This window comes from Mastigoproctus giganteus, chromosome 11 (assembly GCF_048544385.1).
Source record: "Mastigoproctus giganteus isolate SK-2022 chromosome 11, ASM4854438v1, whole genome shotgun sequence".
NCBI classification, from domain to species: Eukaryota; Metazoa; Arthropoda; class Arachnida; order Uropygi; family Thelyphonidae; genus Mastigoproctus; species Mastigoproctus giganteus.
This window is the reverse complement of record NC_143585.1, coordinates 152,827,251-152,840,281: the sequence shown is the minus strand read 5'-3', so window position 1 is coordinate 152,840,281 and position 13,031 is coordinate 152,827,251. Positions and strand designations below refer to the sequence as shown.

At 40.8% G+C, this 13,031-nt stretch overlaps 1 protein-coding gene across 3 annotated transcripts in view; it reads left to right on the top strand.

Moving 5' to 3' along the window:
* The window catches only part of LOC150078520 (tRNA pseudouridine(38/39) synthase), a 331,034-nt gene extending 318,451 nt beyond the window's left edge, over positions 1–12,583 (top strand). For 2 of the 3 annotated variants that reach the window (XM_090384244.1, XM_090384242.1), the window contains one exon: positions 12,090–12,195. In XM_090384244.1, coding sequence (XP_090240370.1) covers positions 12,090–12,151 — 62 coding nt within the window. In that variant the 3' untranslated portion in view covers positions 12,152–12,195. Of the gene's footprint in view, positions 1–12,089; positions 12,196–12,276 lie in introns of those variants that run through there. The other variant, XM_090384243.1, reaches the window with a different exon arrangement.
* Positions 12,584–13,031: the final 448 nt, after the last annotated feature.

Below are 13,031 nucleotides of genomic sequence, written 5' to 3'. Positions count from 1 at the left end.
ATGGTGTCTTGTCCATGATATACAGGAATTTTTCTAGCAGGGATAAGGAGGTGATTATTCCCTTGTATAAGGCAATGGTTAGGCCACATCTTGAGTACTGTATACAGGTCTGGAGGCCTCATTTCAAGAAGGATGTAGAGCTGCTGGAACGGGTACAGAGAAGGGCAACAAGATTAGTAAATGGAACAAAGGGTTGCTCTTACGAAGAAAGGCTTAAGTTTTGCAAATTACAGAGTCTGGAGACTAGGCACCGGCGAGGTGATCTGATAGAGGTGTATAAGGCTTTGAATGGTTTGAGCATGCTCAATGCCAATGGGATTCTTCATCTTTCTCAGAATAATCACCTCAGAGGGCATAAATTCAAATTGAGGAAGGACGGATGTCGGATAGATGTGCGGAAATTTGCCTTTGGCCAGCGGGTGGTTGGTTGGTGGAACCGACTTCCATCACTTGTTGTTGAAGTTGATAGCCTAAACAAATTTAAAGCTCAACTGGACAGGTATTTCGAACGAACGGAGGGGTGAAATGGGAAAGGGTTTTTTTTTTTTTTTTGGCTGATGCTGAATAAGCTTGCTTTCTTGCATCATATGCCTCTACTAATGCTAATGCTAAACATGCAGCCATCTCTTATCTATTTTTCCAATGATAGTTTTAATAGATAGCAGAACAAAGATATCTTTGAAAATATAGGAAAAGGTCATCTGCAGGCCATTATTAATATTTTAGTATAGTATTATATGGACAAAATGAACAAAATGGAGGACCACCTTCCTGATGGTCCTCCATTTCACCATGGTTGATCTAGAAAGTGTGTCAGGTTGACTTTGTAGATCTTTGTTGTCTCTATCAGCTGGCTTTGAGTTGAGGGCAAGGAGTTGAATTCTTGTGTGGTAATCAATGTAGGCCATGTATAGGTTGCAGTGCTTCTTGTAAACGTGCTCCATAACTGCCAAATTGGTAGCAATTTGATACAAGTCACTGATATGCCTAAATCCAACAGCATGACAGTTTGTCTTAGAACAGTTTGCACTGGAATCTCTAAGATCCTGTTGCATCCTTTTAGTTATAAATATAAGCTGTTTGGTTAGAATGTCCCACCCTTCACATTTTGGTGTTGGATCCACTGTTGTTTTGTATATTTATCAATGATATTGATGAAGGTATATCAAGCTTAATGTCGAAGTTTGCAGATGATACAGAGGTTGGCAGGGTTGTTAATGCCAGTATGGCAGTGTGCTACTGCAACAGGATCTAGATAATTTGGGCAGATGGGCTAAGAAGTGGCAACTGAAGTGCATATAGGTAGAAGTAACCCCAGAGAAATGTACCAACTGTGTGGTACTATACTGAAGGTGGTAGAAAATGAAAAAGTACCTGGGAGTAATTGTGCATTCAGATATGAAGTTTTCTGAGCAATGCAGACAGGCTGCCAGGGCAGGTCATGGGGTTTTGTCAATGATATATAGGAATTTTGCTAGCAGGGAAAAGGAGGTGATTGTCCCTCTGTATAAGGCAATGGTCAGGCCATGCCTTGAGTACTGCGTGCAGGTCTGGAGGCCTCATTTTAGGAAGGATGTAGATTTACTTCAGCGTGTACAGAGAAGGGCAACAAGATTGGTGAGGGGAATGAAGGGATCCTCTTACCAAGAGAGGCTTAAGTTCTGCAAATTGCAGTGGCTGGAGACTAGGCACTTGCGCGGTGATCTGATTGAGGTAGGTGTATAAGGCCTTGAATGGATTGAGCACGCTGAATTCTGATGGGATCCTTCCACTTGTTCAGATTACGAACCTAAGGGGGCATAAATTCAAATTAAGAAAGGACAGATGTAGAATAGATGTGAGGAAATTTGCCTTTATCCAGCGGGTGGTTAATTGCTGGAACAAACTTCCATCTGTCGTTGTGGAAGTTGATAGTCTGAATAAATTTAAGGAGAAACTGGACAGGCATTTGGAGGGAATGGTGTGTTTTTTTTTTTTTTTTTTTTTTTTGGCTGATGCTGCAGAAGCTCATACACTTGCTTTCTTGCATCACATGCCACACTACTACTACTACTATTATTTTGGTAAGCTAGTTATTGCTTTTTTGTACTGTAATTTTTTTCCAGTAATCATTGACCGTACTGGACTGATGGATGTGTTTATCCTTCTCATACACATTCAGTTGATACTTCTATCCTAGTTAGTTATAGCAGAATAATTTTAGTGTCTATGAATCATTCAAACTTTCATTGTAATACAGATTCTCTAATTTGCTCCCTGCATTAACTATCCCATACTTCAATTAATTTGAACTTTATCAGCAAACCCCATGTGCTTTCCAGACAGGATTCATTTCAATCATTGTTTTTCAAACAGATTTCAGATTAGTTAAGTACGTGTATTATAGTGGTTGTATTGCATTAATGTAATTTCAGTAAGTTTTCCTGACAACAGCACATGGCATAACTATTTTCTTCCTCCCCTTTTAAATAATTGTATTTTACATATATAATTTTAAAGTGTTGTTTCTACTGATGATGACACTACTCTTCTTACTTATTTATTTAAAAAATAATTAATGATCACAAATCTGCACATCATTAATGTTGTCCAATATTTGATTAGTCATTCCAGAAGGTTTACATAAATGAAAATGGGCCTGTAGTACTGGATTCCATGGGTTAAGATAATAATAATAATACAGCAAATCCAGTAGAGACAATAACTAGATTTTTAATAACTAAGTAATTTGTAGCTTTCAGGGGTAAACGAACTCCTGCATGAACTTCAGCAAGTGAATAAATTTATACAGAATACTAACAAAAAATTCCCCGAGTTACCCTGAGAGAGAGAGAGAGAGAGTGTCAAAAGTAGAAAGGAATCACCAAGAAAGAGAAGAATGATGATATTCAGATCAGGACCCGGGGTGTGCCAAGCCCATACTCCCCAGATGTGAGCCCCTGGGGCCGGTGTTCATTGTTGCTGCACAGACATGTATGGGATTGCTGATAGCATTTGTCGAGTTTCAAACCTGTTGATTCAAAGATGGGGTTCTACCCTTGCAGCAATTTAAGGCTTTTGGACAGCTCGATATATTGAATGATTCTAGCCAAAGGCGCTGACGGTAGTGCCGGGATTGGTGGATCACCTCACAATCATGTCTTGGGTTAAGGCCATGATGGGTTGACGAGAAATGTTCCGCGATTGCAGAGTGATCAGTGTCACCTAGGCGAATCGACCTGTCATGTTCTGCGAGGAGATCCTGAAGGCATCTTGAGCTCTCCTCTGTGTCCTGCGTGAGTACCATATGAAATGCGTACAACTCCCTGCTAGGAGCTTATGTTCTCTGTTCTCAAATATAAAAATTCCCATTGCACCTCTCTTACGTAGTGGAGTAGTATACCACGTAACTTGTCATGATTGTGGCAGTCGCTATATAGGGGAGAGCTCAAGATGCCTTCAGGATTGCCTCGCAGAGCTTGACAGATCAGTTCACCTAGGTGAACCTGGTCACTCCCCAATCGGGAAATATTTCTGATCAACCCATCATGACTGCACTACCGTCACCACATTTGACTACAATCGTTAAATATATCTAGCTGCCCAAAAGCCTTAAATTGCTGCAAGGGTACAAGGCTACACCCCATCTTTGAATCAACAGTTTTGAAACTTGACAAATGCTGGCAGCAATCCCATACACGTCTGTGCACCAACAGTGAACCCCAATCTAGTGAATGAATGTTTACACAATCTCGCAACCATGTGCTGCACATCTGAGCATGCACAACTAATTTAGTATTTATTTTATTCTATCTCTAATGTCTGTATGCATTTATTCACTTGCTGAAGAACGGGTTCGTCTACCCTGAAAGCTACGAATTACTTAGTTATCAAAAATCTAGTTATTGTCTCTACTGGATGTGCTGTATTATTATTATCTTGAACCACGGAATCCAGTACTACAGGCCCATTTTCATTTATACGTTCATTTTATGGTCTCCATGCATACAGTATTTGTGCTCAACTTCAGAAGACCTTCATCTCACTAGCATGGAACAAACAGCATTTGCGCTTCACACACAGATGCAAATTCAATTGCATAATTCCCAAAGGCTTCTGTTACAAGGGTCCCTTCAACCACCCTTGCATGGAGCATGCTTGGTTCAACTTCAGCCTCCAAACCTTGAAAGTGTGGATTGATCACCTTCACATTGAACTTCGGAGAGCCGGTTTCAATAAATCCAGGCTTATGCAGGAACTAAGAGGTATGATCTCCCCAGCGACGTTCTCTAACATAATTGATAGCCTTTGTTTTCAAGCCAACCATGTTTCTGACATTTACAGTTTACGCCAACAGCGGAAGCTTATTAACTTAACCAGAGAAGCTCACTCTTTGAAAGCAAACACGCATCCTACTAATAATGCTAATTTTGTTCTGAATTTAAGCAGTAAGCAATTAACCTCTGAACAGATCAATGTTTTTAGCTCTGTTATGAAGTTCGATGCCTTGTTGTTGAGAACACCAATCAAACAAATTTGCCATGGGAGTAGAGGCATTCATAGCCAGCCTCCCTAAAGAGACTGCTAATGACATCCGCTTCAGAATGGCCTCTGTCCTTCATTAGCATGTTGCTCTTAATTCCATCAAAAATGACAGCACCATCGTTGTGCTTCACGCCAACAAAGGACGTCACACGGTTATATTAGACCGGTCGGAGTATTTTGAAAAAGCCCTTGTCCTCCTGCAAGATCACATGTTTATGAGCCTGTAAGTGACCCACCTGTCAAAGTCTTAGAACATCTAGAATCAAATCTCAACAAACTGATCTAGGAATGGTTCAAATCTGGGAAGATTTCAACACTGACACGATGGCAATTGCATGCCATGGGTTGCCAACTTCTGCAATTTTATGGACTTCTGAAGGTTCACAAGCCAGGAATTCCTCTCCGACCCATCATGTCCTGTTGCAATTTGCCGACGTGTGAACTGTCTAAATGCATCATGCGACTCCTAACATCTCTAGTGGGAATACAGTCAACAACAATGAGGAATTCCTTCACCTAATCGAGATCATGCCGTCCTTTGATGTTGTCTCTCTGTTTACATCCATTCCCGTCCAACAGGTCTGGAAGCCTCATTTTAGAAAAGATGCAGATTTCTTGAGTATCTACAGAGAAGGGCAACAAGATTGGTGAGGGGAATGGAGGGATCCTCTTATCAAGAGAGGCGTAAGTTGGTCCTTGAGTCGCAGACATTATCTCAGATATGCCAGGCAAACTGTACTTGCTACCTGGGAGTCAAAAACGCTGATGGAACTGATATTTGGGTGACAAATATCAAGTCAAGAGGACCCAATTTCGGCGAAGTCAGAATGGTCTGTGACAGCCAAATCCTCTGCTTGCACCTTCACAATGGTGGGACTGTTAGTAATTCTGGGTATAACCTCCATGCACAAGCACACGGTGTGTGACCACCCAGGTGTGAACCAATGTAAGCAGGGGTAGAGGTGTGACGCCCACACCACAGGAAGGAATGCCACCCCTCTGTGTTAGGTATTAGGTGGTAGATGACTCTCATCATCAACCGGTGCAATACCACCACTTTGCTTATTGGAGACTTGAGTGGTGGAACCCATGTTTAGTCTCCAGAGTTAAGTTCCGGTCAACCTTTCCCCCATCTCTTCCATCATGCAGTACGATTGATGACATTTGAGGTTATAATGAACATCGTGGCGAGATCCAGTCTTCCTTACATTTCAAGGGTACAGTTCTAAAATGGTGTTAGCAGGCTGGCCGCTAGTTAGTACACCAGACTGAACCTATTGGTACCTCTCTAGGAGGCTTCCGGTTCATGTAGTGTACAATCTTGCTACATCTACTCTGCCAGATAGTGACTGGAGGGAGTCCAAGTAGTGTGTATGTGGGGGGGCATTGTCGAGGCCATGCTATTTCAAGGATCGGGTATATTCTTACCATGTGTAAGCCATATCCAAAACTTCATTACTTCATACAGCATGTCACACCTACTTTTTCCTTCTATTGAATACACTATGAATTGTCAAACTAATAGAGTAAGCTTAACTGCAAAAAAAAGATCTAAACCTCCCAAACACTTCCTAATTCATTTCATAAATACACATGGTCTCAATTCTAATCTCAATGATGTCCATTTCCACTTGCAGTCTGCCAAACCCCATGTACTTTTTCTGACAGAATCTCAGTTATCGGTTGATTCAAGTACTGCTCATCTCAGTTTCCCAAATTATTCGCTGTATGATTCCTTTCGCCTCAAAGGTAGTACTTGTGCTATGTCCGTTCCGATATTCCCTGTCAGAGACTTGGTAATTTGGAATCTCTTCTTTTCGACCTTCACTGACTTAAAATCTCTACCTCATTGTGTCAAATTCATCTGTTGCCTCTACATTCTCCCAGCTCCACTAGTCACTTGGAGCTCTTTGACTACCTCTCTTTGCAACTTGACTTACTCCAATCCAAATTTCTTAACAGTATGGTTATTTTCCTTAGTGATTTTAATGTTCAAAACTGCAGCTGGCTTCCGTTTTCTAGTCACACCAAGCCAGCTGGCCAATATGCTGATGCTTTTGCAGTCACTAATGACCTTGCACAGATTGTTCATTTATCTACAACAATACCAGACAATCCTAACTATACAGCAAACACGCTTGATCTTTTTCCCCCAAACAACCCTTCTAAGTACACGGTTAAAGTGAGAGGTCCTTTTGGCACCTCAGATCACAACTTGTTGAATGTCTCTTCTCCAATGGAGCCTTTATCTCATGGCTGTTCCCAACCTCGTATTATTTGGCATTACAAGAATGCAAAATGGGATGACCTGCAAGATTTCTTTTCTTCTTTTCCTTGGTTGGATTACTGTTTCAAAACTTCTGATATCAACGTTTGCTCAGATCATGTCAGAGAAATTATTCTTGCAGGAATGGAATCCTTTATCCCAAACTCCAATTTAAATCTCGTCCTTTATCTAAACCTTGGTTCTATGGCGCATCTCTGCTCCCACCTCAGTCCAAATCAGATAGTTCTGTTGTCACTTCAGCCAAGGATAAAGCTTACCTGCTAGCATCCCATTTTTCTTCCAACTTATTTGAAAGCAAATTTTTTGAAAGGCTACTGCACAAACGAATCCTACGAAGCAGCTGGCCTCCTAGCTGGGAATCAGTTTGGATTTAAACTGGGATCCTCCACAACAGAAGCCCTCAGAAACCTAACTAACAAGGTCAAAGAATGTAACAACAAATATTTCCTTGTAATAGCGATTGATTTTGCCGGGGCGTTTGACTCACTCTGGTGGCCGAGCATCTTGGGCAGACTCAGGAAAGCTCAAGTACCCATTAACCTCTATAAAGTCATAGAAACCTATCTCTCACAAAGAAAAATTGAGATAAACACTCCATACAAAAAGATCGCAAGAACAGTACACAGAGGATGTCCACAGGGGTCTATATTGGGCCCACTCCTGAATGGTTTGAGCAGGCTGAATTCTGATGGGTTACTTCCACTTACTTGGATTACATATATAAGGGGGCATAAATTCAAATTGGGGAAAGACAGTTATTATTATTATTATTATTATTAGCCATATGGTGCAAGGAAGCTTGAGGCTTATGCTGTACCAGCAAAAGAAAAAAAAAAAAAAAAAAAGAAATTCCTGTATTACCCTGAGAGAGGTAGAGACAAAGAGAGAGCGAAAGAGAGAGAGAGAGATAGAAGGGAATCACCAAGAAAGCATGAAAGAGAAGGATGATGAGATCCAGCTCGGGCTGTAGAATAGATGTGCAGAAATTTGCCTTTAGTCAGCTGGTGGTTAATTGCTGGAACAAACTTCTATGTGTTGTTGTGGAAGTTGATAGCTTAAATAAATTCAAGGAGGAGCTGGACAAACTTTTAGAGGGAATGGTTGTGTGAATTTGTTTATTTTTTAAATTCTATTATTTTTTTTTTTTTATGGCTAATGCTATATAAGCTCATACACTTGCTTTCTTGCTTCACATGGCTCTATTACTGTTAGCATTAGCATAGGTATGCGATGCAAGAAAGGAAGCTTATGCAGCATTAGCCAAAAAAAAAAAAAAAAAAAACCCCTCCCATTTCACCCCTACATTTGTTCCAAATGCCTGTCCAGCTCTGCCTTAAATTTATTTAGACTATCAACTGCCACAACAAAAGATGTGTGTTCCACCAATCAACCACCCACTGGCTAAAGGCAAAATTTCCACACATCTATTCTACAAATGCCCTTCCTCAATTTGAATCTATGCCCTCTCAGGTTCTTAATCTGAGCAAGAGGAAGAATCCTATCAGCATTCAGCTTGCTAAACCCATTCAAGTCCTTCTACGCCTCAATTAGATCACCACACAGATGCCTACTCTCCAGGCACTGGAATTTGCAGAACTTGAGCCTTTCTTGGTAAGAGCACCCTTTTGTTCCCCTCACCAATCTTGTTGCCCTTCTTTCTACTCATTCTAACAGCTCTACATCCTTCCTAAAATAAGGCCTTGAGACCTGTACACAGTACTCTACATGTGGCCTGACCATTGTCTTGTACAATGGGATAATCACCTACCTGTTCCTGCTAGCAAAATTCCTATATAGCATTGATAAGATTCCCTGGCAGCCCATCTGCACTGCTCAGGAAACTTCATATTTGACTGCATAATTATTCCCAGGTCTTTTGCACTTTCCACTTCTCTGAATGTAGTACCACACAGTTGGTATGTTTCTCTTGGGTTATTGGTACCCATATGCGGTACTTTGCATTTGTCAATGTTAAACGTCAATTGCCACTTCCCAGTCCATTTGGCCAACTTGTCTAGATCCAGTTGGAGTAGACGTTAAGAACCCTGCCAATCTTTGTATCATCCACTATTACTGTAACAGGCCGTTTCCTGTACCAGGCAACTTCTAGAGAGTGAACAGAACCTATCGAATAGAACATCACTACCTACAGAGGACATTTGTACTACCCTTAACCTATGCTTGTCGGGTGGTGTCATCGCCTTTGGCGATTCTCTGTACAAACAAATACACGGTACAGCTATGGGTGCAGCTGTCAGCTCCGTTGTTTCTAACATCGCTATGGAGGAATTAGAGGAACAGATATTCCTGAGTCCGCCTGTACCGATTACAATGTGGTTCAGATACGTTGATGATACCTTCACCATTATCACACGTAGCGGCGCCTCCGTAGCCAGGTGGGAAGGAGCAGCAGTTCATAGCACATGCTTCTTGATTAGACTGGGGTTCGAGCCTGTCACCACCAAATACAGAGGATGCGGAAAGGTCAGGGAATGACCACTGCATATCCCGGAGCAATATGGCCTTAATTACTAATGCTCCTAAAAATCAAATAACAAACAACAACATCCCACGTAGCTCAGAGTCAACACTGTTAGAGTACCTTAACTCCTTATCCCTGTTCATCCAGTTCACTTTTGAGTTAGAAGTGAACCACTCCCTTCCATTCCTGGATGTTCTAGTGAAGCGAGTGGGCCCACACCTAGAAACCTTGGTGTACCATTAGCCAAATTTGATGCCAGCAGTTTACTTTCTGCAGTTAAGCTCCGTTGTTTCTAACATCGCTATGGAGGAATTAGAGGAACGGATATTCCTGAGTCTGCCTGTACCGATTACAATGTGGTTCAGATACGTTGATGATACCTTCACCATTATCACACGTAGCGGCGCCTCCGTAGCCAGGTGGGAAGGAGCAGCAGTTCATAGCACATGCTTCTTGATTAGACTGGGGTTCGAGCCTGTCACCACCAAATACAGAGGATGCGGAAAGGTCAGGGAATGACCACTGCATATCCCGGAGCAATATGGCCTTAATTACTAATGCTCCTAAAAACCAAATAACAAACAAACAACAACATCCCACGTAGCTCAGAGTCAACACTGTTAGAGTACCTTAACTCCTTATCCCTGTTCATCCAGTTCACTTTTGAGTTAGAAGTGAACCACTCCCTTCTATTCTTCAAATAGGCCTCTGAGGTTGGGTATATTCATACTGTGGATTTTAGTGTTTTGCACCAACCTTGCATAGAAATAAAATAATAAATAAAAACACAAAGGAAACTGGACTTTTGATAACTGTGTTTATAATAAGTTATAATAACCTGTATTTACAATAAATTTAACTTTACGATAAACTATACATATAAAATATTAAAATCTACTACATAATGAACAATAAAATGCATTAAAATATACTAAGTTAAAAGCGATAAAAACCATAGCTTTCAAAGGCTCCAGCCTTCTTCTTCAGCGGTATTTTCTTATTCTGCAGTACATCTTTAAATATCAGCAGGTTTATGGTACTCATCACGTGTTTCATTCTCACGTGTTCCGTTCTCTTGCGTTGTGGAACCGGAAGTGGCTCGAACGGGAGTCATATGGAACCGTTCATCCCTTCTGAGGATGAACGGTTCATCCCTCTTTGAGGCCACTATCCTCAGAAGGGATGAACGGTTCCGTATGACTCCCGCTCGAGCCACTTCCGGTTCCACAACGCAAGAGAACGGAACACGTGAGAATGAAACACGTGATGAGTACCATAAACCTGCTGATATTTAAAGATGTACTGCAGAATAAGAAAATACCGCTGAAGAAGAAGGCTGGAGCCTTTGAAAGCTAGGGTTTTTTATCGCTTTTAACTTAGTATATTTTAATGCATTTTATTGTTCATTATGTAGTAGATTTTAATATTTTATATGTATAGTTTATCGTAAAGTTAAATTTATTGTAAATACAGGTTATTATAACTTATTATAAACACAGTTATCAAAAGTCCAGTTTCCTTTGTGTTTTTATTTATTATTTTATTTCTACGCAAGGTTGGTGCAAAACACTAAAATCCACAGCACTCCCTTTCTATTCCTGGATGTTCTAGTGAAGCGAGTGGGCCCACACCTAGAAACCTTGGTGTACCATTAGCCAAATTTGATGCCAGCAGTTTACTTTCTGTAGTTAAGCCCATGCCGCTTGCCATCTAAATAGCACTGCATGTGCTCTATTCTCTCAATCCTTTAGCCATTCCAGCTGAGAGGAAGCTAGGCTCACTGAGATTTCCAGAGTAAAAGCTGACCTATTCAATTGTGGGTACCCAACCCATGTAGACAGATGCTTGCTACAAGCACAAGAACTTGTTCATCCAGTGCCTTCGTCCCAATGTGATGACAGTATGCCTACATTCCTTACTATCCAGGCAAGTCGGACCAGATTTCTAAGATCCTATGCAAGTACTGCATGAAATACGTACAACTTCCTGTTAGGAGCTTACGTTCTCTAGTCTCAAACGTAAAAACTCCCATCGCCCCTCTCTCATGTACTGGAATGACAGATCAATTCGCCTAGGTGACACTGATCACTGCACAATCGTGGAACATTTCTTGTCAACCCATCGTGACCTTAACCCCAGATGTGATTGTGAGATTGACCAATTCCGGCATTTCCGGAATTGGTCCATCATCTCACCTTTGGCTAGAATCGTTAAATATATCGAGCTGTCCAAAAGCCTTAAATTGCTGGAAGGGTACAAGGCTACACCCTATCTTTGAATTAACAGTTTTGAAACTCAACAAACACTGGCAGAAATCCCATACACGTCTGTGCACGAACAATGAACACCGATCTAGTGAATGAATGTTTGCACAATTTCATAACCATGTGTGTGCATCTGAGCATGCACAACTCATTTAGTATTTATTTTATTCTCTCTCTCTCTCTCTCTCTCTCTCTCTCTCTCTCTCTCTCTCTCTCTCTCTCTCTCTCTCTCTCTGTCTGTATTTCATTAGTATTCTCTATGCGTTTATTCACTTGCTGAAGAAGGGGTTCTTTTATCATGAAAGCTACAAGCTACAAATTACTTAGTTATTAAAAATCTAGTTATTGTCTCTACTGGATGTGCTGTATTATTATTATCTTAAGGTTTGTATATTTAAAAATTAATAACTATGTTTTTAAAATTACGGATGATTTTGAAGTTGGCAAGCCTTTCAAGCTGTGTGTGGCCTTAGTTTATATTGTTAATATATAATAATTGTCAAAAAGATTAATAGTTTATTTTTTTTTGCAGAAAGTTTTGAAGAAAGAAGACAGCATTATATCAAACGACAAAAATTGAACATTGATTCATAAATAATTTTGAGTAATGAGAGATATATAAAATGTTTTTATTTGCATTACTTTAGTAGGTCTCTTATTTATGCAGATATTGTTATTTTATTTTATTTATTATGTTTTCTTTTTGTTGACCTTTGCAGTTCTGATGTGCATATACACTGTTGGCTTTGCATGAGGCCTCCCCTATGTAGGAATGGACTGATCTGAGATGCTGGTGAAAGCTCAAAGTCAGAAATGGCTGAATGTAATTTGTACACTTGGAGATCAATTTTTGAGTGTCTGCAAAGAAGAATGGGTCAAGGTTGAGAATCAACAGCCAACATCATTGAGTACTATTGTTCTGTGGTGCTTGAGTTGGCCATAACTAGTGTAACAGTGACAACCAGCCAGAGGTCAGACATGGGACAGCCTTTTTTAGGCATTGACCAGACATGACACAGCCATGTCTGGCCAATGCCTGCCAAAAATTGAGCATTGGGTTTCTCATCTTGTAACACCAGCAATGCAGCACAGTGGCCCAAATAACTACCCAGTACAATACAGAAATAGCAAGACCAGTATCTTCATGGGCTATGTGGGTGATATTAGCTCATATAGGCTATGGCAGTCGATGGCCAGCAAAGGTACCCATGCTCATTGTGGGACAAAAGAAGCTGTGCCATGCGGGCACATCAGCACTGGGTCACTGACTTGTGAAAGAAATCTGTTGCCTAGTCTAATGAACCTCGTTTTGAACTCTCTCATGCTGATGGGTGTATCCAATTTGCATAAAGAAACATGAGGCCATGGAACCTGGATGCACTGATAGTGTTTGGTAGGCTGGTGGTAGTAGTAGTATTATACAGGGTGTCTCAAAAATATTGGTACAAACATTTAGTGGAAGTAGGTAACATCT